This window comes from Lygodium microphyllum, unplaced genomic scaffold, assembly GCF_053477565.2.
Source record: "Lygodium microphyllum isolate KBCC unplaced genomic scaffold, Lygodium_microphyllum_v1.1.10 scaffold_64, whole genome shotgun sequence".
Lineage (NCBI taxonomy): Eukaryota > Viridiplantae > Streptophyta > Polypodiopsida > Schizaeales > Lygodiaceae > Lygodium > Lygodium microphyllum.
This window is the reverse complement of record NW_028229547.1, coordinates 281,159-284,470: the sequence shown is the minus strand read 5'-3', so window position 1 is coordinate 284,470 and position 3,312 is coordinate 281,159. Positions and strand designations below refer to the sequence as shown.

Genomic DNA, 3,312 nt, shown 5'->3' with positions numbered 1-3,312 from the left:
TCTGTGCTGCGGGTAAACATTAGGTAAACATACCCACCCATTCACTTCATTGGCATTGATTGGGGCTCCTCATATGTGAACGAGAGAGAGAGAGAGAGAGAGAGAGAGAGAGAGAGAGAGAGAGAGAGAGATTGTCTTTTGATAAACTATTGTGATCTTTGAGGATTTAGATGCAAATGGATTTGGTGCTCCTACAGACATGCAACCTACAGTGTCTCTTTTTATACATTGTTGAGATCTTTGAGGATTTGACAATTGACCTTTCTTTTTAAGGTTTTTGTTTGAGGAAACATGCTAGAAAAAAAGTGCTAGTTGTTTATGCTACATTGTTATTCCTGAGGAATCATTGCAGAGTGGAAGTAGAAGAGAATTTTTGGGGAAGGAGGAGAGGTTGGTCATTTTCTTCCTTAGAGAAACCTCCACAAGACACATGAGCCACACACACATGGATCAAAGCCGTGTCTAAACGACCGTAAAAATCCATTAAGTTGGGATACATGTTGGGTAACTCAATGCTTGAAAAAAACCTAGGTTTAATGTAGCCCCACCTTCAAATTTCGAAAAATCAGATTCGAATTTCAAGTTCAAAGGTGCCAAAATTTGCAAAAATCAAAGGGATTTTAGTGTTAAATTTGGAATTTACCTTGAAATTTCATCAAAATTCTTCGTAATTTCTTGAAATAAAACTATTTTTTAAACTAATTATTCCAAAAAAAAGCAAGGCTAGGGTCCATACAGGTGGGTGGAGGCGATGATTTGATGATGAGTCACAAAGGAGAGATTTCGAGAAGAGGGTAAGAAAGAGAATTTATGTACGCGCCATGCATGCAAAGCTAAAAGGCCTCCACGTGCGCAGGTAGGCTCTTGGCATCATGCCCTCCTCGACCCAATTCTTGATGCTTCATGTTTTGTCAGATCACTCTAGCAAAGGTGACACCCAGAACAGTAGCACAAACACAGACACAGAGAGAGAGAGAGAGAGAGATCAGCACTTCCCCCTGCCTTCATGGCTGCCGTTGGACCTGCTGGGCCGGTCTCGTCCCCCCGCGACATCCCCGGAGAGCCCACCAAGACCACCTCCTCCATCATTGAGAAAGCTGCAGGATTCCTTCAAGACTTCCAGCCCATCAAGAGAATCCATTCGCACCTCTGCGCGTAATTCATCGATTCATCATCGTGCCTTCCTTTCTCAGCATATCCATGTGCTCTCTCTCCTTTTTGTTTTTCTGGGCGGGCATTTTGACACTAATGTGTGCCCTCCATTTGTGGCTGTTGCATGCAGATTTCACTTCTATGCCTACGACTTGAGAAGACAGGTAGAGGCACATCATTTCTGTACGCACTACAACGAGGATGTCCATCAGTGCCTCATCTACGACACTCCTGAGAAGGATGCACGGCTTATTGGCATCGAATACATCGTGTCCGAGAGGGTTTTCCTCACCCTTCCTGACGAGGAGAAAAAGCTGTGGCATTCGCATGAGTACGAGGTGAAGAGCGGCATGTTGTTCATGCCAGGGCTTCCGGACTTCGCAGAGCACGCAGAAATGAGCCATTTGTGCAAGACATATGGGAAAGTCTTTCACTTCTGGCAGTTTGACAAAGGGGACTCACTGCCATTTGGCCCGCCGCAGTTGATGATGTCTCTGACCAAAGATGGGCAAGTGCACCCACAGCTTGCAGAAGGTGTGGGTTACTTGGTTTTGTTTAGGACATAGCTGCATTAAGTGTGGATGTGCATGGTGTTCTTAATTGAAAATTTAGCTTGCATGGTTTCCTATTTCAAATTTGCATCGTTCCTGGATCCCTGCTATGTGTTGATACTCTTGAAAGATGAGATCTGTGCAATGCCATTGATGACATTTGCAAATGTTAAAAGAGTTACAAATTTACCTTGTTTCTGAATTCCTGATATGTGCTGATGCTCTGAGTGATCCGAGGTTTGTTACATTGCTTTTAGTCCTTGCCGTTGCAATTATCAATCCACAAGTGATGAGGGAGCTGTCAAAGTTTTTCTGATTGGACTGCCAAACCAATGAGAAATCACAGATTTTTGCCGTAGATCAGAGATGTCAATGTTTTCTAATTGCAATGTGAAACTATGAGAGATCAGAGATTTGTCATCTTTAATAGACCAGAGACTACGTAAGGCATTCTCTGATTGCAATGCTAAACCCATAGATCTGCTCAGTAGATTGACTTTCGCAAATTACAGATGAGAGACTACGTAAGGCATTCTCTGATTGTAATGCTAAACCCATAGATCTGCTCAGTAGATTGAGTTTCGCATTCTCTAATTTCTTCAATCATGTTACTCTTAGATCTGGTTTTCATTTTGATGATGATGATGGACATACGTTATGTTGGTATGCCATCCTGTCATTGCAGATGTGCAGCGGCGGTTTGGGGTCTCATTTGAAGAGAAGAGAAACAAGCGAGCCGAGCTGCAAGGTCCAGAGCATGGCATTCATCCTCTGGCAAACATATGGCAGTCTGGGAGAGGGCTAGCCCCTGCTCTGCGTGAAACTAAATGCATTCCCGAATGATGGGTTAGCTGATTAATACTGTTACTGATGATCAGTCCCTCGAAACTGTGTTTTTCAAGACTGGCAGGCAATGCATCAAAAGCTTCAATGCCATCAGGTCTGGCCAGGGATAGAATTTGAAGGTGGTTAGTACCCTTCAAATGGGTTTTATCCTTTCACAAGCAAGGTAGACACGGATTAGCCCCTTCCCACCCAAACAAAAGGATGTGCTGACGAGCATAATGGTATTTTACTTTGTTAATGTCTTTGTTAAATAGGAGGTTTCACTAGAGACGTTAGTAGCGCTTGTGAAAGTTGGTTTGCTTTTCAAGTTTTGGTATCATTATTGTAGTATCATCACCATTAGTTCTCTTGGAAGCCCTTGAAAGGTAACGAATTTGAGGCCACCTTAAAATCATGCATCTTTTGCAACTCTCCATACATTGATGTTAACATAGTTGCAAGGTACCTTGCTAATGAGGTCATAGCCTAATGGTTTTGAGTGTGGGCAAGTATTGTGGGTATGTGAGTTTGGGTTTTCTTGATGGCACTAATTATTATTAGTGTTTAAACCTAGTTCCAACCTTTGAAAATCATGCAAAAAAGGAAATTAGGTTTAGAAATTGTGTACAAGAGTTGCAAATGTTACATTTAAAACACTCCTTGCCAATGGGGTTGTAGTTCAAGTGGGTATGCCAAAGGAGATTGTGTACAAAAGAGTTCATATACTTTTAAAACACTTCTTGCCAATGGGGTTGTAGCTCAAGTGGTTTTGAGCGTTTTGGTG

At 42.5% G+C, this 3,312-nt stretch overlaps 1 protein-coding gene across 1 annotated transcript; it reads left to right on the top strand.

Moving 5' to 3' along the window:
* Positions 1 to 925: 925 nt before the first annotated feature.
* LOC148008839 (oil body-associated protein 1A-like) lies at positions 926 to 2,919 on the top strand. The gene is made up of 3 exons (XM_087673992.1): positions 926 to 1,155; positions 1,283 to 1,686; positions 2,389 to 2,919. Exons 1-3 carry the CDS (start codon positions 1,007 to 1,009, stop codon positions 2,544 to 2,546), a joined length of 711 nt encoding a protein of 236 aa, XP_087530118.1. The 5' UTR covers positions 926 to 1,006; the 3' UTR covers positions 2,547 to 2,919.
* The last annotated feature ends 393 nt before the right edge of the window (positions 2,920 to 3,312 follow it).